Source organism: Tricharina praecox (assembly GCF_024521635.1).
Source record: "Tricharina praecox strain CBS 144465 chromosome Unknown BZA05scaffold_46, whole genome shotgun sequence".
NCBI lineage: Eukaryota > Fungi > Ascomycota > Pezizomycetes > Pezizales > Pyronemataceae > Tricharina > Tricharina praecox.
In genome coordinates, this window is record NW_026250448.1 from 78062 (window position 1) to 100447 (window position 22386).

Genomic DNA, 22386 nt, shown 5'->3' on the forward strand with positions numbered 1-22386 from the left:
GATAGGCGGAGGAGAGACTAGTCGTTGAGCCGAATGGTGGTCTCAGCTAGACTAGCCGGATGGGGCGACACCAAACGTTGTAGGCAGCGGAGGAGAGCCAGATAGGATGGCTCTTCAAAGTTCAATACAACCTCAACTTCTTCATCATCTACCTTCAACTTCTAGGGTTACGTCACCATATCGGACGCCCCCCCCCACGATACCAGGTTTACGAGCGAGCAAGCGCAGCGTTAGCTGTGGGCACTAGGAATTCATCCACGTCGGGTGCGCAACAAACGATGAATGCGAGTCCCATGGATGCGGTGCGGTGTGCCAGGGTTCCCTCAGATCTCCCCCACTCGTTCGCAGAGTACATCCCTGAGGAAACAGCAGGGAAGGGTCCGCAGGGAAAGGCGGGGTACCACACTTCTTTGCCCGAATTGAGCCGCATACACTGCGACACTGCTCCTGCGCGATTAGTGTTCGCTGGTGAGATAGGGCTGTTGTCTCTAGTTGGTACTTAACCCGTCGTTGCGGGACTTTTCGGCCCCCTGCCGGGTGCTCGTACACAGTACATACACGATCGCGAGAATCTTCAACTTCAACTCAAGACCAACTCGCGTGCAAAACCCTCCCTCCGCCGCCGTTGGAGTTAGCACGACAACAAAACTGCAGAACGGAACACGACCACCACCCGTACCGGAGGCAACGATGAGCACTACGGTGAGAGAGGGGCGATGCAAGAAACTTCTCCGACACTACATCAAGACCGAAAAAGAGGGGTTAAGCACATTCTTTCCGGACGACTCGCTTGATGGGTACGCGGCTCGAGGCGATGCCATGATTAAGTCGCTGGTTGAGATTGGCTGCTCTCGGGAACGGGCGGAACAATTTTCGGTTCTCGTGCTCTTCGATCTGGTGATCCTGCTCGGTGAGTCGTGATGTCCGGGCCCGAACTGGTCCGTTGGTGAAAGTCCTAATTATTGAGTTGGGATTAGACGACAGTGGGTCGATGGAGTTGGCGGACGAGGGTAGGCGGAAATCGACGCTCCTGGAGGTCCTGAAGGCCGTCACCGATATCTACCAGCTGGCGCGCGACAAGGGCATCGTCTCCGTCCGGTTCTTCAACACCCGCAACGAATGGCAGGACGTCACGCGAGACAAGGTCGAGGAGCTACACGCTGCCATCGAGTACTACGGCGTTACCATGATCGGCACACAGCTGCAGCAGAAGATCTTGAAACCGTTTGTCGAGGGCAAGAAGATGGAGAGGCCTCTATTGACCATGGTCATTACCGACGGCAATGTAAGCCTATTGTGTTCCGTTATGGACCGTGCCGCTGACGGCCGCGCACTCAGATCGAGGGCGAGAAGAGAGGGCTGCTGAGGAAGAACATCCGGAATTGCATCACCAAGCTGCAGGCCGCATCCGAGAAAACTCACCACGGTCAGTAATACCACGATGCCGCAACCTGGGCTGGACTGCATATCTGACCTACTCTTCAGCCGTCGCGTTCTACTTCGCACGCATTGGGCACGATCAAGGTGCAAAAGAGCTCATAGAGGAGCTCGACAACGACACGGAACTGGGTTCATGGATCGATTGTTTACCAGGTATGTCGAATCGATCAATGATTATTGAGCTTCGTCACTGCTGACATGTTCTGCGATCGAGTAACTTCGCGACTGGAAGACATCGGCAACAGGAGCCATCCCGATCACTGGGATGTGGTACGTATCTCCATTTCGGACTCCGAGTCCCACGCGGCATCGAGCTAACGATTCCCATCAGCTCCGGAAACTTCTGCTTGGTGCTCTATACAGGGATGTAGGCACCCCCCCTCCATGCGGTATCATTCTTGGAAAGCTGGGCGGATATTTATCTGACGGAGTGTACCAGATTGATAACATAGACGATTACGATAATGAAGTCGACACCGATGCACCGCAGATGTCACTGCAGGTACCAGCAGTGCCTACAGAGGAATCCGACCAAGAATAGTCGGAGGTGTCTGTGCGGAATGTATCCGACTGTCACTGGCAAAGTGGTGGGAGAGTACCTCGATTTTTCATGTTGGAGCGTGTCATTGCGGCTTTTTGTCCGAAGGAAAGGATTAAATCTTGCAAGTAAACTGTTGAGACGAAAAGCAACAGGAAACGTGATGTCCGAAGGTGCCCACACTGTATGTATTCGAGTTGTGCCGGATCGATGTTTGGTTGCTCGGTCAAGAGCTACCACATAGACCAGACCGGTCGGCCGACCGGTCTGGTCGGTCGGGATAAAATTAAGTAGACCCGACCGCGGCTTTATTTGGTCGGGATACATCCCGACCGACCCGACCTTACCAGGTGCGGTCGGCCTAGGTTGGCCGACGTCAGGTTAACTGTTGATTCTATCAGCCGCACGATTTTTCTTCGGTTTTTGGCGGTCGTTAAAGCATTTTCGACGTTAAATGTTGTTTCTTAGCCAGACTTATCCCGACCCGACCCGACCTAAAATATTTGATCGGGACATATCCCGACCCGACCAGACCATGCCCAAGTTTGGTTGGGACTGGTGTATGTAGAACACTGTATTCAGTGCGAGACGGATTGTAGTCTGGTCAATGCGATCCTGATACACCGCTTACGAATATGGGATCATGAGTCGAATTGCGTTGCGGTGCGGGGGTATTAAATGTCCTTCCTGCAAACATTAATACTGGACTACTTATGTAGACAGTAGCACAGTGCATACATACCACCGATACTATCGACTGGACTCCAACGATCAAATTCCAGTCACTTCGATGCCGCAGCGATGCACCGGTGCACCGATGCACTGATGTAATGACGTAATGCCCTCTCCTCGAGTTGGTTGCACACCTCCGAGTCGAAGCCAATCACCCGCAGTCCACGGCAATGAGGGCTGCGGACTGCGGTCTACGGGCTGTGCTTCGGAATACTAGTAATTATTACAATTGGATGATGAATTGCGATACATCCCGAGTACTATAGACTCTGCAGTGATTGAATTGCTTTTTCTCCCCCACTCGTGCGCTCAAGAGTCAAGAGTCAAGACATGACCGACCACAGAGCCATTGTACGGCCGCGTAAACGCTGCGGCACTGCGCGCAGCTGACGAGTTTTGGGCTGGGCGCGTTTTCAAATCTCACGGCTTCTAGAATCGAGACGAGTGCGACAGTACGTAATCGCCTACTGGGTGGGACGGTGGGATGAATATACGATACTTAAGTGGGCGTTTAGATCTTCCGCTGCTCGCAAGAATTCAAGATCGAAATTTCCGCATCCTCTCTCCGCCGCGCAATTCTCAGCATTCCCGCACATACGGTAGACTACCCCGCCATCATCGATGTCGAGCTCATCACGCTCCACCAATGCGAACACGTACACGCGCACATTCGGGCTACCGCCAGCAGAGCGATACGCGGCGAAGCTCCACTCGTTCATCAAGCGGGAAAATAAATCCGGGTTGAGAATACTCATTCCGGAGGCCAAAGTCCCCAAGTTCGGGCGCTATGGGGGGAAGGGCGCGGAGATGGTCGAGAACCTAGTTGCCGCGAGTTGCACAAGGGAACTCGCCGAACAGTTCGCTGTGTTGGTTTTGTATGATCTGGTTATACTCGTAGGTGAGTGGAGGTAGTGTTGTGAATCTTTGTGGCAAGGATGGGGATGACGGGCTGATCCGTCTCCGCTAGATGATAGTAGCTCGATGGAATACGGACAGGATCAGGAGCGGAGAGCGGCGCTGTCGAACGTCTTAACCGCCGTCGCGAAGGTCTATGAGCTGGCGCGCGATGAAGGAATCGTGGCGGTTAGGTTCCTGAATACGCAGGTGGTAGAAAAAGATATCCGATCGGCGGATGTTGCAGAGGTGCTCGAGTACCTCGAGTACAACGGCGTTACCATGATTGGTACACAGCTACAGGAAAAAGTCTTGCGCCCGTTCGTCGAGTACCCAAGGATACCCATGACCAAACCGGTACTGACTATCGTCATCACCGAGGGCAGTGTGAGCACCCCCGAAATCTAGACTCCAGTGCGTTTGGCCACACAGTTTTCTGACAGTGTGGAAAGATTGAGGGCGAGAAAGATGGGCTGCTGAGGAGAACCATCAGCGATTGTCATGCGAGATTGAAAGCCGATCGCAACAAGACTGTCGACGGTAAGTCCAATCTCGCGGAACCCTAATGAGCCGCAGCTCTCCTTGCTAACCCCGCGCGCTTCAATAGCCGCTGCTTTCATGTTCGCACGTCTCGGAACGGATCCGGGTGCCAGGAAGCTCCTCGAGGATCTGGACAACGACAAAAATCTGAGCCGCTGGATTGACTGCCTACCGGGTGAGTCGAGAAGGGTACCTTCGTTTTGAAAGTTTGCACAGCTGACTCGGCATTCAAGTTGACTCTCGTTTGGAAGCTATCTGTAGCCAAGGAACGGCACGCTGGGGTGTGGTATGTATACGTCTCAACAAACTCTACTGTAAAGTAATGCTAATCACGTCTGCTAGCTACGGAAGCTCATGCTTGGAGCTCTATACGAATCAGTAGGTTCTCCATATGCTTTCAAGTACCAAAACTGACCGCAGGTCCGCAACCAGATTGACAAGATGGATGAAGACTCTGAGATTGAGGACACGCTCTTACCATTCAAGCCGGATAAATCGAGGTTCAACGGTGAATCGCCGGACTCCTTCAGTTCTGGCTCCGACGAAGATGAATCCGATGACGATGAAGAGAGATAGTTTGAATACAACAGGCACACGCAAAGTAAGGTGGGATCTAGGATTAGGCCGTGATCAGTGTGGGGTCGTGAGGAAAGCCCGACGAGATTTCTTTCCCGGCAGTAACAACGGCAGTGGCAGTCAAGCCATACATATCCGCTCACGCCAACTGAATATAACCGCTGTCGCGCGCGTATTTACGAACTTTGATGCCGGCGGGCGTGCGGGCATCGCGTTCATCTCCTGAGAACGGCCGGGGGGGGGGGGGGGGGGGGGGGTAGTGAAAATTCGGTCATAGTAGCGCTTCTACGTAGAGTACACCACAATACCGTTGGCGACGAAAGAATAGAGAACGGCTAAGTACTTACTTATTTATACTATAGCGAGCTTGAAAAAGGTGAATTGGATGCTGTGATGTATGTGCGTGATTGCCTTCGTCAGGACGATGATGGTTTCGAGAATCCGATAAGATAAAGAAGGAGGAGCTAGTCGGATCAGTGGATCCGAGTGGTGGTGATGGCCGGACTAGCCGGATCGGGTGGCGCCAAACGTTGTAGGTAACGGGGGAGAGTCATATAAGATGGCTCTTCGAAGTTGAGTACAACCTTAACTTCTTCATCACCTTTCGCTTCCGCCGTCTTCCCTAACTCTTCTCCCTTCTTGGGTGTTCTCCTCCTCTCGACCCGCTTCTCGGCCTGGAGAGGCATTTGCGAAAGAAGTGCCGTAACTGTTAGACACACATCGTTGCGTATCCACAGTTTCAGTCTGCTTGACTTTGCGGTGACAGCGATGGTGGCAGTAACCGAGCAGCATCCAGAGAGGTTGCCAGGTAGTTAAGTCAAGTTTTCGTTTTTTTATTCAAACTTGACAGATGATGGCAGATATACAAGTACATAAGGGACCTATCCGTTTCCACTCGGCTGTCACCAACCGCTGGCTGCTCGATACCGGTTTTCTATTGCTCTCCACCCAGCCTCATCGTGAGACAAGGAAGATTGGCGGGAAAGAAAGCAGAAGAAGTGTTGAATGAAGATGGATAGATGATCAATAATACTAACAATATAATCAGCAGAAGAGACATCTATCTATACAAGCTATCCAAATGTCCTGTCGGCACCGAGAGTCCTCCCGCGCCGGTAGTCTTCCTACCCGCTGGTGGTCTTCCCGCTAGCCGTTAGTCTTCCGGCTCTCCACTAGTCTTCCGCCAGCCGGCGGTCTTCCGACCTGGTTCTCTGGGCGCCTAGAATCTCACAAGAAGAAAGACAGCAAAAAGCCGAGCGCCGATAAGTATTCCAAGATATGATATTTTTTTCTCCACACGAGTGATGGTCTGTGAGTATTCACTGCCATCTCCAGATTGACCGATCGCTCCCAGCTAAATGTGTCTTACCCAGATGCGCCACACATATGCTCGGGTTCCTTTTGAAAATGGATGGTCGCACGTCTTTGCTCTTTTTCTGAGTTGAAGCTCCTCGTTCCTCGGAAAAAGAGATGAACCTCGAAAAAGAAAAGCCAACTATCCGCCTAGAATCCCCTAGCGCCTCGGCGGTCCATCATAGGGGGGGCTTGAACACCGGTCAGCCCCTCCCACCATGGAAAGAACCCAGCTTTGCCCTCGGACTCTCTGTAACTACCGATTTACTATCAATCTAACCTACCCGGCGAACTAGTAAAGCTACATGTCAAGTTACAGCCGGGGACAATAGGAGAGTGCGATTATTGTCATGCCTCGTTCACATGATTGGTACGCCGGAGGATCTAGGTTCTCTACGCAGCTCATGACTCCGGAGCTACTCCTCCACAATGTACTCTGCCGGCTCGATCGGCGATCGTCTGAAATAAGGATGTGCCGCTGGTGACATCCGCTGTTGATTCCAGCCTTAGTAATCGATGGGATTCGCTAATAGGCGAGTTGTCTGAACCGTGTGGACAGTTAGTTATCTCACACACAAGCTTCGATAAAAATAATACACAGGTGCTCCAGCCTCCTTGAGCAGACGTCAGCAGTCAATCAGAACAAAGATCACGCACTGCTATGGAGGTTTGAAGAGAGCTGAGCAGACATATGTATTCGCAGTCCGAACAGGCAGTGCATCCCGCCAATTCCCTCGTAGGCGTTCTGACAGGTATGTAGTTACAGTACAGTACGCCTCGCTACGACTACCCCAGCGGCGGATCACCGCTTAGCCCCATCTGCCCCCACCGCCACAGGCCTATGTATTCATGAAGGCGGTGAGTGTGTACCTTCCGAGACAATGGCCACAGCTGGACTCAATCACGTTTAATTCAAAATCGCCTGGAAAAATCCATGAGAAGCACGATGCCGGGACGTTTGTCCATGTCATGGTGGACGATAAAGTCCGAGATTTGCCATTGTCTCGAGACCGTTCGTGGATTCGGCCTCGAATCTCGGTTTGGACTCACTCAGAGATGAACTTTCGCGATCCCGCATCATTGGATGCAGGCGGCCGACGCGAAACTTGCTTTTCCAGCCATGTCGAGCCTGGTGACTCAACTAGAAAGTCGAACCATCAAGCTGCAGGAAAAAAAAGGAGGTGGACTGAACAGACGGCGCGGTCTATCAGCTGCGGCTGAGCAACGCGTACCCGCCCCGAAACCGACAGAACGCGACCTCCCAACGAGATGCATAAGTAATTCGACAGTCCTTTTTATTTTCGACATGACGTTCATCCATCATCCACCGCAAAATGGCTGATCAACAACCGGGCCCCCAACCACCTCCCCCCGCGGCTGGCGCCACATCGTTTCGGAATCCCGATCTGCACCCTCTCGTAAAGATCGAAGGCGGCAAACCGGTTCGGTTCTATCATCGCTATTCGCCTATATTACCAACCGAGACGGACTGCGTGCGCCATGTCTATCTACTCCACCAACAGCCCGCCGACTCCGAAACTGATATAAACGCCAATTCGCTCGGCGAGCGTACTCCAGCGCCGGAGCCTGAGATCTTACCACCTGATAGGCAGACACCGGAGGACGTATACATCTCCAAGGATGAAGCTATTCTCGATTTGTTGGCTCCTGTGCACGTCCTGTATGTATTCCTGCCACCAAGGGCATGGAAGATGGCACGAAGTGGAGACTAATGAGACGGTAGAGAGTTCAGGACAAATGAAGGGATGCAGCACGCGACACTTACCGATGGCATCAACCGGCTCCCATCCGAGATGGTACCCACAAAGCAGCTGGTAGACGACATCTCCGACGACGAGTCCCCAGCTCCAGTCCCTGGTCCTGGTTGGATTACGGGCAATGGAACCAGGCCTACCCTCTCCCTCCTCGCCATAAGAAATCCGCGGCGATTTCGTCTGATGGTATCAATTCCACACCTCACCTTCGGAGGCAATGTTGCGACAAACCCTACGCTCGAGGAGTACCGCAACAGTATCGCGGAGTTGAGGTCACACGCGTTTACACATGTTGGCACGAGCGGAGATGCTCGGAATGGTCCAATCTTCGTCCATCGGTCGGAATTCATGGTGATAAACAGTGGTATGTGGAATTTACCTTCCCCCCGATCACTACTTTGCTGACGCTGCGCTCGGTAGACATGATCGTGATGGCCCGTACGGCGAGTAACGAGCAGTCCAGTCCATTGCCATTCTTTCCATATCAACATCGCGTGAGCGCACTGCACCTGCTCGTCCATATGATCGGCACGGCCCTGCAATTCTCGAGTGGAGATGTCCTCGACAACCTCCGGAGAACGTCATGGGACCTGGTACACATCACTCACAGCCACGCCCGAAACGCTGCCATCGCCGTTGCTAATAGAACCAAGAGCGATAGGGTCCACATCCACGTCTCGGAAGCGCCCTACTACCAGGATGCCGTGGAGGCACTGGACGTAATGAAAGCACACTTGACGGCAGGTGAAAGGCTAGGCATCGAGCTCGCCTCATACATCTCCAACCTGTGTGCCATCCAACACCTTACTCAAGCACAACTGCAGGTCCTCGCGGATTTGGCAGAGATAATTAGTAACAACGCGCCGGACGTATACGACAAGGGTTACAACCAGAATATTATTCGGCTACCATTTGTGTTGCAGAAGGGCAAACATAATATCATTCTTATGGATGCAATCAAGATGGTGATTGGGGAGCGGAAGGAGTTTGAGGAGCAGGTTAAGTGGTTACTAGAGGTGGCGAAGCAGGCGCAGAAGTCTGTGAGTATCCCATCTAGTAGTCGGTCAGGAGATGGCAGTGATTGATGAGCCCCTGTACTAGCTGTTATGTGACCTCGAGGGACTTACGAATAGGTTACACGCAAGAATAACTCTCCAGATAACCGAGTGAGTGGATTTCTTGCTCTGTAGAGGTATTGCAGCCGCTGACCAGCATGTTAGAAAGAAATCCATTGTGATTCATCACGTTAAGGAGTTGTTGTCCAGCGGTGGCACTATTGCCCGAGATGATTCGAGAACTATTCAGGGTCACCTTGCGAATTTGTTTAAGACCCAAACCGAAGTCCAGGACACTACGAAGCGCCATGCTGAGGAGGCCAAGATGAACGCACGAACGATGTCGATGTTTACTTTGGTTACCACGATCTTTCTGCCTTTGACTTTCTTTACTTCGGTATGCAATCTGCCCGCTCCCCAGCACACTTGGGTAGTACACGCTAACATGAGATCCAGTACTTTGCACTTAACCCGGGTGACAAAACTGTCAAGTCACATGCCGACTTTTGGAAAATTGCTACGGTACCGACGTTTGCGTTTGCGGCGACTACGTTGTACATAATCCTGCGCAAGAAGTATCACAGTGGTGAATACGACGATGATACTCGTTGGTTTGTACGGCTGCTGCAAAAGCTACACAAAAGAAATCCCTGAGCGATAGACTTGGAGGTATGATGACGGTTAACGATACTCGATAGTCCGGGCACTGGGTGGTCTTTATTTGATGGATGGTGAATGATCTCTAGATTTAGAGGAATAATCCGAGAGAGTGCTATCCTGGAGAACGCCATCGTGAAGGGAGGAGATTGAGGCGAGGGCAGGGGAGGGGAGGGGGGAGGGGGCGTCGACTGTGGACATGGAGGGAAAGGAAGAAACGAAGAACGAGAGTAAAGAGGGAAAGAGTGGCCCCTTGATTACGGCCATATATCGGCGATAACTGTATACTAGATAGTACGTCTAAAGAACAGTAATTTATAAAATAGTTATTTATTCTATTAGCCGAAAACATTTCCTTAGTTTCTAGCGGTTGTTAGAGAATTTACGACGTCGTATGTTGTTTATCAGCCAGACTTATCCCGACCTATGGATGGTCGGTCGGGATATATCTCGACCGACCCTACCATACCCAAATCTGGTCGGGACTGGTCTATGTAGAACACTGAAATTTTCAGCACCGAATTGAATCAAGACGTCGCTGGAACTAACGGCGAGGGTAGAAGCACGAAGATGAGAGGAGTCGGCGAGGCCGGGAATAAACCACCGCCGGAGATGGCGGTGAGGGTGTCGGCCTGGGCCAAGGTGGGAAAGACAGAAATATACGCGGACACGGAGAAGGATTCGGATTTAGATTTGTGGACGGAGTCTGGAAGAGTACGGACAAATGAAACGTGAAAGTCAAGGACGAAGTGCATCACGTCTATCATTTTTAGGTAAGTTCCTTAGCTTTCTACTCCTGCGGGACAGTTCTGGACGGAAGGGGAGGCCCACAGCATAACACCTAGGACTGCACGATTTCGGGGTGGACAGTGAACTCTGGAGAGGAGTGTCGATGGCTATGGTCAAATAGGTAGCCAGCCTCAAAGCTCCTCACATACCGTGCACCAATACTGTAAAAACGTCGTCTGGGACCAGCATATGTGCTCCTTAGTTTGCAGAATGCATGGAATATGTGCCATGAGGTACCAATGGGAACTTTGATGCGCTTCACGAACAAATGATACTTCGTGATGGTACTGATTCACTGCAGGCCGGAGTGAAACCTGAATCATTTTATCGCCGATGTTATCCATAAGTGTAATCGTTAATGTGCGCGGACGTTGACGTTCGCCTCTTGCAGATTAGGACGCCAATTGACCGACCGTGTGCTTCTGTATTTAACTGATTAAATGTGCGAGCTAGTGTACCATGCACGATGCACCATGGCCTCACTGCCACTAGAGTGCAGACTACTTGTATTTTCTTTTTTCTTTCCCCACGCGTTTACTCGAAAGACGGCAACCCTGAGCGCAGAGCAGAGGCGGGGTAGTTACAGCTGCAAGGTCGTGCGGCTGGTCTTACTTAAGTGACCTTCAAGAATTCCGAGTGCTCGAAGATCAAGCGGATCCCTATTTTCCACGAAGGCCTGCTTACCACCTCGCTCCAAGAAGTTGTCCCTTCCCGCACAGCACCGTCATAATGGCCAACGTCGACGAGAAACCGTTCGCCAAAAAGCTCAAGTCTTTCATAAAGCAGGAAAAACCAGAGCTGGTCGGCTTCGGGAGTTTGGACGAGAAGATACCCATTGAGTATGCAGACAGAGCTGCCGAAATGGTGGAAAGCCTAGTCGGCATGGGGTGTCACCGAGAGATAGCGGAACAGTTTGCGGTTTTGGTGCTCTATGACCTGGTGATCCTGCTAGGTGAGGGAAGTCGTCGCCCATCTAGACTTGAATGAACAGCTAAATCCGTCCCCAAATCAGACGATAGTAGCTCAATGGAATACGAGGAGGATGGCAACAGAATCAAGACGTTATCAAAAATTCTGAGAGCAATCGTTGATATCTATGGGCTGGCCCGGGACGAGGGAGTTGTGGCGGTTCGGTTCTTCAACAATTCGAGGCCGGCAAAGAACCTCACGCGAGCAAATGTTGAGACGGTCATCAAGAATATTGAGTACAACGGCGTCACCATGATCGGTACACAGCTACAGGACAAGATCTTGAAACGATTCGTCCTGAAAAAAAAAGACATGGTCAGGCCAGTACTGGCTATCATCATAACCGACGGACATGTAGGTTACTACAACAACCGTGGTCTGACCCTGGTTGTGCTGACTACGTTTCCAGATCGAGGGCGAGAAGGATGGGCTTCTGAAGAAAAACATCAACAATTGCCTTGCCAAATTAGCCCTTGACACCACGAAGACGGTGGACGGTTCGTTCGATGTTCCTCGGTTCGGTCCTCCTTAATTAGGATTCCGTTTCTGACCCGTTCAGCTGTCGCTTTCATGTTTGCACGAATCGGAAATGATGCAGGCGCCCAGAATCTCCTAGAGGAGCTAGACGACCACGAGACATTGGGCCGGTGGATAGATTGCCTACCAGGTACTTCGCGATTGCTTTGTTTGCGGACTCTGCTGACTGCTTGATTAAGTGGATTATGCCCTAGAGAAGATTGGCAACCTGACAGAGTTCCGCAAATCTGGCGATGGAGGCGAACAAAGCGAGGAAGAAATCAAGAAACTGAAGGAGCGTTGGAATGTGGCAGGTGACCTCCTGGCGACCCCCAGTGTCAATGATCTAACGATTCGTGTTAGATCCGAAAGCTTTTGCTTGGAGCTCTATATGCAGACGTATGTCCTTCTCATGATTCGAAAGTAATCAGTCTGACCGCCACTAGATTGACAAAATGGATCGAAAGAAGGAGGAGGCCAAGGAAGAGGTGGAGCTAAAATTCGAGCCGAAGACTGTGAGGCCTGAAGACTTTATGGACGCCGAATACGCACTCGTCTACGACCCCGACCCCGACGACGACGACGACGACGACGACGACGACGACGACGATCGTCGTCGTCAAGTGTGAAGAAGAACTCAAGGTGTAAATTACTGGGAGCCAAGGAAACAACATCATTGGTGTGGGATCACACGGTGGCCTAGGTTACTTCGTTATTGATCGCTGTTTGCAGAAATCTGGTTGTCTTGAGTGTTTCCGGTGAGAATTGAAAATTAGACTCTTTTCGATAATTCGAATGTGCTAAATGCGCCGTGAGATCCGCTCTTCCAGAAGCCACACCAATACTGGGCACATGGTTGGCGCACCACAGGCCCGCTCCGTAGACCTGGTGTCACCTCCCGCCGGAGAGGATATCGCTGTGTAGAGTAGATTGTTTCATGTGATCTGGAGGCGCCATCGGGATGCCACGGCACAACTGACAGTGCACATAGCCGTGCAACATCGCGTGCGGAGGTGCTGTAGGAATCGATAGGGAGGGGAAATCGAGCCGCGTGATGTCAGTATCTCAGACCCATTCCGTTACTCATCACCTGAATAGCAAGGACCAACATCGCCAATTGCAGCAGTTCCGACCCCATAGACACAGTCTGCTATCAGCCAGTCGTGGCGATTTATTTTATCGGCGCCCTGGTTACCGACTTGTACTGGGGCATTCCTCGGGCCTGTTAGCTGCATCAATCCAGTCATCGACCGTCCGGTATTTTGGCTAGCTTATGATTGACCTGAAGAATGGTGTCAGTGGGGAAACTCTATTGCGGTCCAAGCGGATCACGAGAAGATCTGGAATGATCTGCAGATGTCATCACGCAGATTTTTGAAAATACACCGAGTCATGTGAATGTACACATCACCGTGCTGAGTCTCCGTCCTGCAGCCGCCTAGAATCCCCTTCCCCCCCCCCCCCCCCCTCCCCCCCCCCCCCCCCCACCCTGGAGCTTTTTAGGCTGCTGAAACAATATCTACCAATCTCGTGGTGTCCGTCATGGAGTTTACGCGAAACTTGGCGTGAGTTGAGCTGTAAGGCCATGCGCCAATCGTTAAAGTTGATTGCGATGTTCCACACCACTTCCTACCTGCACTAGTAGTATTAGTAGTACCCAAGCTAGCCGCTGTCGAATGTAAGGACAGGACAGTAAACCATGCAACAGTCTGGAAACTTGGAGGCGCTTGATAGTTTTGACGGTGCTGACGTACCTGGCACTATAGCACAGCTCGTATTACGGACGACCGTTGTCGACCATTGATATTGACCGGAGCGTTCGATTTCACGCCGTGCACCGAGCAAAGTTGACGTGTCCTCGTAACTACCGTGTCTGTCTCGAAGCTAATCCACCGAAAGCCGTAGGAGAAGTGTGGTTCGGCATTTACGCGTGACATAAATCCAACATCCACAACCCTGAAAGTTGCTAAATCTAGGCTTGAATGAGTAGGTTTGAAAAGGGGGGTTAGAGAGTGCATTCAGTGTCCCGATGTCCGGTGATGCCGTTAGTAGTAGCGGGACACGAATTCTCCACTGTTGTCGGATGTGAAATGACAGAGCCTCTGTGGACTCCGAGTCTTGAGAGTCTGTTCTCTGAAGTATGAGATTTCATTCTCTGAGGCGTGCGATTTTATTCTCAAACTGTTCGGAAAATGGCAGCAATTGCAACCACAACCTCATGGAATCGGAAGTGTGGGTAGGGAAGCCCGCAGCTGAGGAAGGTTCTCCTGGAGCTGCATGCTCGGCCTCAACGCAGGTTTGATGGTAGCAATTTCATCTACTTAAGCGGGCCCTGTTGCTGGCGGAGGAATCGAAAGACCTCCCAATTATCACTTCGTCGAAGCACATCCCACTTTCCTCAGACGTCCTTCCACTCCAATGGATAACACCAGAGTTTCTTCCGACAGGGCGCGGTACGTGCCACCGCCGTTGAAAGAATGCCAGCAAATCCTCAAACAGTTCATTGGGAGCAAGCCGGGCCTACTTAGTTTTTTCCCTGATTTCACGCTCGATGATTATGCGACCAGAGCAGCGGGGATGATCTCGAAGCTTGTCAGCGATGGCTGTTCTCCAGGGATGGCCGCTCAACTTGCGGTTCTGGTCCTGTACGATCTGGTACTTCTGGTTGGTAAGTTCACTACTACTAGTCGCCACTCGCGGCTCTTCCTGAAAGACGATCTGACCAGTCCTCCCCCGCCATTCTCTAATCAGACGACAGTAGCTCCATGGTAACCGATGACAGTGGCCAACGGCCAGCGACGTTGTTCCGGGTGTTGGAGACGGTCGCCAAAATCTATGGGCTAGCGCGAGAGGCGGGAATTGTGTCGATCCGATATCTCAATGGACGGCGGTCGCACTCAAACATCACAAGTGACAAGATTGAAACGGTTTGTGACGAGATTAAGTTCAAAGGTCTCACGAAGATTGGTACACAGCTGCAAGAAAAGATCCTAGAGCCATTTGTGAAGTCCACTATGACCAAGCCTTTACTGGTGATGGTCATAACTGACGGCAATGTAAATCTATTATTTTTCGTTCCGGGTTAAGGCTGTGCTGACTGTATTGCGAGATTGATGGCGAGAATGAAGGGCTTCTAGAGAAAAATATTGAAAAGTGCTTCTTGGGGTTAGAGCAGGATCTTGAACAGACGACAGATGGTCAGTACATGTACGATGGTCGTGGGAGGAGATGGGGCTGACATGTGATGTCCTTAGCCGTCACATTCATGTTCGCACGAATTGGTGAAGATCAGGGCGCTCAGGACCTCCTAGATTCACTAGTCAACAGCCCGAATATAGCCAGGTGGATCGAGTGTCTGCCAGGTAGGGGCTGAAAAGAAGTTAGTTCCAATTTTTCTGACTTCTAGTTGAAGTCACGTATCGCCTGGAACAAATCGGCTATCGTACCCTAACCCAATGGACGGTTGTGCGTGTTCTTTTCTCCACTGAGATCACTGCCATGTTGTCTAACTGACACTTTGTAAAGCTCAGAAGGTTTCTGCTTAGTGCTTTATATAGAGATCCAGTCACGGTCTTCGATACACCTCCAGTTAAAGTTTTACGGGATATCCCCACACCTTCTGCCCCCGTAGTTTCCGATCCAGAATCCGCTCATCCGAGTGCATTGGCAGGAGGTTCGGCCGGATCCATTAACCTGGACGGATTGGAAAATTCAACCGGATCCGCAGAGTCGAACGCACTCGGAAGAGCGAACACCGAGCCCGGAAGCGCAAACGGACGTCCGGATTCGAATGGATCCGCAATCTCAACCGGATCCGCAGAGTCGAACGCAGTTGGAAGCGCGAACGCCGAGCCTAGAAGCGCAAACGGACGTCCGGATTCGAATGGATCCGCAGTCTTGAACGGATCTGCAGATTCGAAGATACCAGCTAGTTCGAACGGCCAATCGGAGAAACCGTGGACGGTGGTTCGGATGACGGCGGAAAAATGCGCTGTGAAACTCAAACTATTCATCCAACGTGAAAAGCCGGGGCTGCTTACATTCTTTCCGGATTACGACGTCAAAAAATATGCCCTAAAAGGTGCGGAGATGGTTGAAGGGCTGGTCCGCTATGGATGTCCTCGGGAAATGGCGGAACAGTTTGCAGTTTTGGTGCTGTATGATCTTGTGATTTTGCTTGGTACGGTATTCCCTTTAACCGGCTCTGTCAAGATAGTTTCTAATCAGTGTGGCCATTATCAGACGATAGCAGTTCGATGGGTTCCGGCGCTGATAGAAAGCGGGAGAATATGTTGTTGGAGGTGTTGATCGCGGTTGCGAGTGTCTATGGGCTTGCCAGGGATCAGGGAATTGTGACCGTTCGGTTCTTCAATGCGCCGCGGGGGCGGAAGGACGTCACTCGTGGAAAGGTCGAGAAGTTACATGGAAATATTCAGTACAACGGTGTCAGCATGATCGGTACACAGCTGCAGGAGAAGATCCTGACCAAACTCGTCCAAGCGCCGAAAGCAATAATGGCCAAGCCATTACTGACTATCATCATGACCGACGGCAATGTAGGTTACTACTACTACCCTGGTCTTAACTTCGCTGTGCTGACTAGATTTCGAGATCGAGGGTGAGAAGGATGGGCTTCTGAAGAAATATATCAACAACTGCCTTGCCAAATTAGATGCTGACAAAACGAAGACGGTAGACGGTTCGTTCAATCATTTTCCTTGGTTCGGATTCCGTTTCTGACCTCTTTAGCTGTCGCTTTCATGTTTGCAAGAATCGGAGAGGATCAAGGTGGTAGGAAGCTTATAGAGGAACTCGACAACGACCAGAAGTTGGGCCCTTGGATCGATTGCTTACCGGGTGTGTCGAAATATTTTCCCCTGTCCAGAGAATCTGCTGACTCTTCACCTAAGTGGATTCTAGCCTGGAAGATATTGGTGATCTGAGAGTTTTTGACGGCCTGGAAGAAAACAGTAGCCAGAAAGGTATCGACAGCCAGGAACTTGAGAAGCGACGCATACGTAGGCTCACGCGTTGGGGAGTAGTAGGTGTCTCCGACTCCTGAAATCAAGTTATCCGAGTCATTCAGTTAACACTTTCCATCAGGTCCGAAAACTTCTGCTTGGCGCTCTGTATGCGGAAGTAAGTTTTTATACCTCCGTGCAGACTATCAATGCTCATTACCGGTGACTAGATTGACAAGATGGACGAAGACGAGGGAGTCAGGGATGAGGACTTTATGAAATTCCAGCCGGAGGTGAAGGACGGCAACGAGTCGGACGGCAACGAGTCGGATGACTATTAATAGACGGCTTTTAATGGGCTTGGTGGTCCTCTATTGAGTGCGCTTTGCGAGCGGATCGAACGTCAACGTCCGAAGTACATAAGAATGAAATGAATTGGAGGTTGAGCGGCTTGATCTGCACATTTAGTTGACCTCATCTTCTGCGTCCGATAGTTGTGCAGCTTCTCGAAACGCCATTGACGAGGTCACCGGATATGCGCACAGTCTGACTCCGATGCGCAACTATATGAACCGGCGACCAGAAATTACGAATGAAAATGTGAGGGGGTTGCGTGCACAGTGCGGAGGTGTACGCCCGCATGGTGGCACACTGGCCGAGAATATTTTCAGTTTTAATCCGACTAGGTCCATCTGATGCATTCAATTTGTGGGGGTATATATCACTCGTTGTAGGGGAACATTTCAGTCTTGAATATTCCCAGGTTCGCCGCGTCATAAAATGGCAACAGGCCCGGTTCCGACCCTAGTCTGGACCGTCTCGGTGGGGAAATTAAAGCTACTTCGGCCTCTTCGCTAACACGGTAGCCAAATAATTGGTGCGGCATGTTAGTACTGAACACTGGTGGACTGTGGACGGCCGCGGCAGCAGTAAGTTTAAAATCCAGAGGGAATGTAAATACCGCACCCTTTAGCTACTTGTTCTAGGTTCAATGGTTTCAGCTATGAACGATACCTCAAACTGCAGCCTGACGTCGTGAGGTATCTGGGCACCTGTCCGTATGAACGTCCGAGCACAGCTACGACTCCTCCGGCAGTGCCGATCTTGGCCCACCCGTGTCCGCCCAATACGCAGTGCCGAAATGAAACAAAGGCCTCATGCACACCCGTGCACTCATCACTGTGCAGATGGGCCCTTCTCCCACCCGTAAAAAAGGCGGTGGATCATGACCGACCTTTCACGGTCGAAAGTCCAGACCTACCATTGGGGGGGGGGGGGGGGGGGGTTATCGCATGCAGCTCATAGCTCAACCTTCGTCGCTGGTACGTGGGCTCCGGGCAGCTGCGATGTAGCAACTTGCTGATCGCGATCATGAGGTCAGACTTTCTGAGGCGAGTTGCTGCAGCTGGACGCAAGCGTAAGTTAAAGCTGTCATCGCACAGACAATGTCAGGATCCCGCAATCGGGACTCTCGCCGTCCCCGCTGCCCCGCACGGTTGACTGCGGCTGAACTACCAGATACGCAATGCCGATATGTGCTAAATATATAACAATTAGAGACGTATAAGACAAAGTCCGTTGCCAATTATCATCTCTCTTCAAAGAGCAATATGTATTAGCAAATAGGACCGAGTATCTGTTCCTGTAGTGCTAAATACGCGAGACATGGACCGACTCATGATTTATTACTCAATCATCATAGCTTGAGGAACCCCGCGCAAAAGCACAAGGCTATCATGTATGCACGTTGATTAGTTCTTACCGGACAACCAGACGGAGTGCATGGACAATCCCTCTCCTGCGTTAGTTATCCGGTGCGAAACCCGTAGTCACGCGGTAACAGTCGTCAAGGGTTTGTGGTTCTTGGCGGCGGCTCAACAGCTGTGGCGCGGTCTCTTCGCCACAACACTAACGATCCTACTACAGATGTCTTTCGTGTCCGGAGCATTCGTCTAGCGTAGATTGATACGTATAGATCTTGAAGTCCTTGTGCACGCATCGTTTGTATGTCTCCCATAGGCTAATGATATGACGTGGACACGGATGGCACTTGATACAGCTCTCGTGCAGGTGAATCTGGAGTTCAGGAGTAACAATCAGAAGCAGGCATGGCTCTGACAGAACCTAGGACAGCCTTGACAGAACTCGCTCCCATCCATATATTTGAAGTTTACTCCCTCCCGCCCCCGTGGATTGCGTAAAGGCTTAGTTTTAGACGGACAACATCGGGAAGTACTCTACACTCCCGTGCCGACACCAATAAGGGAGTCGGGAGGATCTTGATTAGTAGGAGCACAAGCTGCAAATCTGGGACGTAATATCGCCTCATACTCTAAATAAGTCATACAGGATATGCCCCGCAAAAACGCAATGCCTACAGCTGTTCCGGCACCACGAGCACAAAAGTATAGCTATAAGGGATGCTTAACACCGTATAATAGGTTGCGGTATAGCCCATGCCAATGCGTTCAACTCGCCGCTCCGGTTCCCGGTAACTGCAGAGCTGTCGGTCTCACGTGACTGAGCGAGCATTGACGTTTCAGATTTCATTCGATTGAGTCCTTACGGACAATGATTCCATATTCACCTGGCTAGAACTTCATACCGTCATCGGATATGCGAATGGAGGATCATGCGTGATGCCGGTGAGGCTCACTTGCAGAGTAGTCTAAAGTTTTCTTTTTTTCCCCACTCTTTTGCTTAGAGGAACTGCAGCATGGACTCCGGCGTTACGGTAAATGTGGGGTACGGTTGGTGGGTATCAAACTCGCTCGCTCATACATCTTGTGTACAGGTCTAATGTAGGCGATTCTACCTACTTAAGTGGGTCTGGAGACATGTCGCCGTCGAAATGATCAAGGAACTCACATCCATCACCTACGGGCCGAGTCGGATCCAACATCCTCACGAGATAGCTCATCACAATGTCGGACGACGGAGGTAACTATGATAGGGGATACTCGCGAAATTCATCCACACCTTCGGTACAAGCGTGGGAACCAGCAAACATGTCGGCGCATTCCATGGATTTACAACAGAAGGAGCAGGAATACATGACGACACATGGCACGGGGTTGCCAACGTCGCCCACGCCTTCACATCGCTGGGAGCCCGAGTTCATGATGGCGCAGAAAATGCGTGTACAACAGCTGGAGACACAATACTTCCCGACGCAAACCACGCAGTTTCAACAGTCGGAGATAGTTTACGGGTCGGCGCAGGCCCAGCCGTTCCAACGGCCAGAGCAGCAACACAATCCGTTACAATCCCCGCGGTTAGCACAATCAGAGCAGTCATACGTATCTATGCTAGCCCGGCAGCCACAGCAGTTGGAGCAACCATATGGTCGGACGCAATCACCACGGTCGCAAAATTTAGAATACCCTGACATACCGACCCAGTCCCCACGGTCATCGCAGTCGGAGCAGTCCAACGTACCGATGCCGTCCCGACTGCCACAGCAGTTGGAGCAGCGATTCGTTCGGACGCAATCCATATCGTCACAACAGTCGGATCAGCCTCACCCACCGATGCTGTCCCGACCACCACAACAGTTGGAGCAGCGATTCGGTCGGACGCAATCCATATCGTCACAACGGTCGGATCAGTCTAACCCACCGATACTTCCCCGGCCGCCAAAGCAGTTAGAGCAGTCAACCAGTGGAATGCAATCCCCGCCATTAGAACAGTTGGATCCGCCAGTCGCACCGGTGCGGTCTCTGAAGCCACAGCAGTTGAAACAGCCATTCGTGCGGACGCAATCGCCAACGGCGTTACAACTTTCGGAGCAGCCGGACATATCGAAGCAGTTCCCGCAGTCACAGCTGTTGGCGCAGCCATACATGCCGATGCAGTCACCGGGGTCAGACCAGTTGGAGAATATCGAATTGCGGACGCCGGCTCCACGGGCGGTACAACAGTCGGAGGAGCCAGCGTTGCGGACGCCGCTCCCGCTGCCACAACAGACGGAGCTGCCAGATTCGCCGGCGGAGTCTCGACGGCTACAACCATCGGAGCCGAAACCAACGACGCTGTCACAACAACCAGAGATGCAGTGCGACGACACGAAGCACACACGAGAATCGGAACATATGCTGGTGCAGTTCCGACCGTTAACGCAGATCGAAATCTGCGAAGAAACCTTCTCGAATTTCGTCGACACGAAGCCCGGGCTGCGAAGATTTTTTCCGGATTACGATTTCGGCGAGTACGCGGCCAAAGGAGCAGATATGGTCGTGAAGTTGCGCAAGAAGGGCTGTCCACCGGAAACGGCGCAGGAGCTTGCGGTTCTGGTTTTGTACGACTTGGTTATTCTGCTTGGTGAGTGATGTCGCGGCGATCCTTCGTGCAGCATAGTCTAACCGAGGGTCCGGAATTAGACGATAGTCACTCGATGGTCACCGAAGCTGGTGGCACACGGATAGCGACATTGTTCAAAGTACTGAAAGCGGTCGTGGAAGTCTACCAGCTGGCCCGAGATGGGGGAGTTGTATCCGTCCGGTATCTCAACGGTCGGCAGGGGCACAAAGACATCACTAAAAATAAGATGGAGGTGGTACATGCCACCATTCGGTATACTGGTATCACCATGCTCGGCACACAGTTGCGGAAAAAGATCTTGAAACCGTTTGTCGAGCAGAAACAGATGCGGAAACCTTTACTATCTCTAATATTAACTGACGGCAATGTACGCTTTCCCTACTACCATCCTCCGAGATATGCTAACCATTTCAAGATCGAGGGTGAAAGGAAGGGACTTCTGGAGAAGAATATCTACAATTGCCTGGCTAGGCTGCAAAAGGATGCAGAAAAGACAGAGGACGGTTAGTACGAGGAACCCAACATTCGAGCTTCACTTCTGACTTTTAAAGCGGTGGCTTTCATGTTCGCGAGGATCGGAGAAGATCCCGAAGGCAAGGAGCTCCTGGAGGAGCTGGATGACCATCCAATAATGGGCAGCTGGATTGACTGTCTGCCTGGTGCGTTGTGATGAATTATCTTACACAAACGTAGCTAACGGGAGATGCAGTGGATCGAAATCTTGACGATTTTAGCCATGGTGCTCCGTCGTATTGGTTGATGGTAAAATTTCACCCACCTCCGAAGTCGTCATGGGGCCTAGCTAAAATTTGCCATCAGATCAGAAAGCTTTTGTTAGGCGCTCTCGATGATGAAGTAAGTGTCGATAATATTCCTAAACACGGCAGATCGTTTACTAACTGTGACTGTTACTAGATCAATGGGCTGGAGGAAAGCGACTTCGACGACGACATCCCGTTGGTATTCAAGCCGCGTTGCCCGGTACGTTAGGTCTCCTGGAGCTTACAGGAGATGACAGGCAGCGGATGATGTTCTGAGGTCACAGAGAATTGGGGAGTGGCGGGGGTGCGGGGGTGCGGGGGGTTTTGGCAGAATTCGTTGCTTCGGGCTTGGACTTCTTAATGCTAGTCTTTTATGCTCTATCAGGACTCTCTAAACCTCTCTAAATAGATAACATTGTTGGTGTACCTAAACTCTCGTCACCGAACATACGCTGCGATTGAGTGGTCGGTTATCTCCAGATCCATTGGACTTTTTTTATTCTCGTGTGC

At 51.4% G+C, this 22386-nt stretch overlaps 6 protein-coding genes across 6 annotated transcripts; all 6 read left to right on the top strand.

Moving 5' to 3' along the window:
* Nucleotides 1–421: 421 nt before the first annotated feature.
* Nucleotides 422–2184, top strand: BZA05DRAFT_412931 (uncharacterized protein). The gene is made up of 7 exons (XM_051485148.1): nt 422–910; nt 978–1285; nt 1339–1426; nt 1486–1593; nt 1655–1710; nt 1772–1807; nt 1880–2184. The coding sequence occupies exons 1-7, from the start codon at nt 691–693 to the stop codon at nt 1979–1981; spliced, it is 918 nt and encodes a 305-aa protein (XP_051334844.1). The 5' UTR covers nt 422–690; the 3' UTR covers nt 1982–2184.
* Nucleotides 2185–3070: 886 nt separating this feature from the next.
* On the top strand, nt 3071–4964 carry BZA05DRAFT_412934 (uncharacterized protein). The gene is made up of 8 exons (XM_051485149.1): nt 3071–3162; nt 3226–3608; nt 3678–3991; nt 4057–4144; nt 4212–4319; nt 4378–4430; nt 4487–4522; nt 4577–4964. The coding sequence occupies exons 2-8, from the start codon at nt 3332–3334 to the stop codon at nt 4718–4720; spliced, it is 1020 nt and encodes a 339-aa protein (XP_051334845.1). The 5' UTR covers nt 3071–3162; nt 3226–3331; the 3' UTR covers nt 4721–4964.
* A 2443-nt stretch (nt 4965–7407) lies between these two features.
* Nucleotides 7408–9557, top strand: BZA05DRAFT_422766 (uncharacterized protein; the record flags this gene model as incomplete). The annotated part of the gene is made up of 6 exons (XM_051485817.1): nt 7408–7754; nt 7818–8212; nt 8269–8888; nt 8982–9014; nt 9061–9300; nt 9360–9557. The coding sequence occupies 6 exons, from the start codon at nt 7408–7410 to the stop codon at nt 9555–9557; spliced, it is 1833 nt and encodes a 610-aa protein (XP_051334846.1).
* A 1427-nt stretch (nt 9558–10984) lies between these two features.
* Nucleotides 10985–12506, top strand: BZA05DRAFT_477738 (uncharacterized protein). Its single transcript, XM_051488321.1, has 7 exons — nt 10985–11301; nt 11362–11672; nt 11728–11815; nt 11878–11985; nt 12035–12144; nt 12198–12233; nt 12281–12506. Exons 1-7 carry the CDS (start codon nt 11079–11081, stop codon nt 12461–12463), a joined length of 1059 nt encoding a protein of 352 aa, XP_051334847.1. The 5' UTR covers nt 10985–11078; the 3' UTR covers nt 12464–12506.
* A 1695-nt stretch (nt 12507–14201) lies between these two features.
* Nucleotides 14202–17245, top strand: BZA05DRAFT_412948 (uncharacterized protein). The gene is made up of 12 exons (XM_051485150.1): nt 14202–14502; nt 14561–14890; nt 14944–15031; nt 15089–15196; nt 15247–15299; nt 15360–16014; nt 16077–16390; nt 16446–16533; nt 16584–16691; nt 16745–16875; nt 16938–16973; nt 17026–17245. Exons 2-12 carry the CDS (start codon nt 14600–14602, stop codon nt 17134–17136), a joined length of 1983 nt encoding a protein of 660 aa, XP_051334848.1. The 5' UTR covers nt 14202–14502; nt 14561–14599; the 3' UTR covers nt 17137–17245.
* A 3779-nt stretch (nt 17246–21024) lies between these two features.
* Nucleotides 21025–21785, top strand: BZA05DRAFT_344825 (uncharacterized protein; the record flags this gene model as incomplete). Its single annotated transcript, XM_051481146.1, has 4 exons — nt 21025–21115; nt 21175–21482; nt 21531–21618; nt 21667–21785. The coding sequence occupies 4 exons, from the start codon at nt 21025–21027 to the stop codon at nt 21783–21785; spliced, it is 606 nt and encodes a 201-aa protein (XP_051334849.1).
* Between the last annotated feature and the right edge of the window lie 601 nt (nt 21786–22386).

Bases quoted from the DNA above. Each gene is read 5' to 3' on its own strand.
- BZA05DRAFT_412931 (XM_051485148.1), top strand. From the start codon at position 691: ATGAGCACTACGGTGAGAGAGGGGCGATGCAAGAAACTTCTCCGACAC. The intron at 1,427-1,485 runs GTCAGTAATACC...CCTACTCTTCAG, and splicing joins ATCCGAGAAAACTCACCACG to CCGTCGCGTTCTACTTCGCA. The intron at 1,711-1,771 runs GTACGTATCTCC...GATTCCCATCAG, and splicing joins ATCCCGATCACTGGGATGTG to CTCCGGAAACTTCTGCTTGG.
- BZA05DRAFT_412934 (XM_051485149.1), top strand. From the start codon at position 3,332: ATGTCGAGCTCATCACGCTCCACCAATGCGAACACGTACACGCGCACA. The intron at 4,320-4,377 runs GTGAGTCGAGAA...TCGGCATTCAAG, and splicing joins CTGGATTGACTGCCTACCGG to TTGACTCTCGTTTGGAAGCT. The intron at 4,523-4,576 runs GTAGGTTCTCCA...GTCCGCAACCAG, and splicing joins TTGGAGCTCTATACGAATCA to ATTGACAAGATGGATGAAGA.
- BZA05DRAFT_477738 (XM_051488321.1), top strand. From the start codon at position 11,079: ATGGCCAACGTCGACGAGAAACCGTTCGCCAAAAAGCTCAAGTCTTTC. The intron at 11,816-11,877 runs GTTCGTTCGATG...TGACCCGTTCAG, and splicing joins CACCACGAAGACGGTGGACG to CTGTCGCTTTCATGTTTGCA. The intron at 12,234-12,280 runs GTATGTCCTTCT...GACCGCCACTAG, and splicing joins TTGGAGCTCTATATGCAGAC to ATTGACAAAATGGATCGAAA.
- BZA05DRAFT_412948 (XM_051485150.1), top strand. From the start codon at position 14,600: ATGGTAACCGATGACAGTGGCCAACGGCCAGCGACGTTGTTCCGGGTG. The intron at 15,032-15,088 runs GTCAGTACATGT...TGATGTCCTTAG, and splicing joins TCTTGAACAGACGACAGATG to CCGTCACATTCATGTTCGCA. The intron at 16,974-17,025 runs GTAAGTTTTTAT...ACCGGTGACTAG, and splicing joins TTGGCGCTCTGTATGCGGAA to ATTGACAAGATGGACGAAGA.